This window comes from Limulus polyphemus, unplaced genomic scaffold, assembly GCF_000517525.1.
Source record: "Limulus polyphemus unplaced genomic scaffold, Limulus_polyphemus-2.1.2 Scaffold5690, whole genome shotgun sequence".
NCBI classification, from domain to species: Eukaryota; Metazoa; Arthropoda; class Merostomata; order Xiphosura; family Limulidae; genus Limulus; species Limulus polyphemus.
This window is the reverse complement of record NW_013671300.1, coordinates 2,002-2,853: the sequence shown is the minus strand read 5'-3', so window position 1 is coordinate 2,853 and position 852 is coordinate 2,002. Positions and strand designations below refer to the sequence as shown.

Genomic DNA, 852 nt, shown 5'->3' with positions numbered 1-852 from the left:
TACGGTAAAAAATTAGTATTTCTATCTAATTACTATACATCCACCATGATAAAGGGTGTGTGTGTGTGGGGGGGGGTGGATAGAAAAAACAAACCCACGGGTGACCGATACAGTACTGATAACACTTACATTAGTTCTTACGGACCTTTTGCGTTGTTGACATTCTTCAAAGTCTTTAGACTGGGATCGCCCTTTCACGCCTTGGAGTAAATAATAAGTCTTTAGACTGGGATCGCCCTCCTTTCACGCCTTGGAGTAAATAATAATTTCCGAGGAAGACAATGGCTTCGTTACACCGGTTGTACAGGCAATCGAAGGAAGAAGGGTTCGGAACGCGGCGCATACGAAACACGATAATATAAGGCCTTACAGAACGTCGTTCCTCCGTGCGCGCACTGCTGTAGAGTGGTGTTCTGAGTCGGCGAAAGGGGGCGTTCGCGAATACGACGGTGCCCTTCCCAGCGGTTCTACTGTGGTTCGCTACGGTCACGTGCTACGTTTGGCGTGACATCATCAAAAGCACGTGCCTACCGTTGAAATCGCTAAGCACGTGTATCTTATATATATATATATATGTATATACAAATATACGTTTTTGTTACGCCAAAGATTGTTTACTAGCTTGGCTCGAGACCAATATTCTACACATTTCATTGGTCGAGTAGCTGAAAGTGTTCACAAGTGTAACTTTATCAGAAGCAAAAGCGTAAAATTTAAAATACTAACATTTACCAACACAGCTTACAAAGAACCCAGGCAGGTACAGTATTAGGTAATTCATAGAGATAACGAACTGACAGATAAAAAGATAGGGAGACAGACAGATATATGGAGTGTTAAGATAAACAGATA

General features: G+C 42.4%; 1 protein-coding gene across 1 annotated transcript in view; it reads right to left on the bottom strand.

Moving 5' to 3' along the window:
- The window catches only part of LOC111089257, a gene marked incomplete at its 3' end in the record, with an annotated part of 41,788 nt that extends 41,283 nt beyond the window's left edge, over positions 1–505 (bottom strand). The window contains exon 1 of the mRNA XM_022401417.1: positions 146–505. Within this exon, the coding sequence (XP_022257125.1) occupies positions 146–163 (18 nt within the window). The remainder of the gene's footprint in view (positions 1–145) is intronic.
- Positions 506–852: the final 347 nt, after the last annotated feature.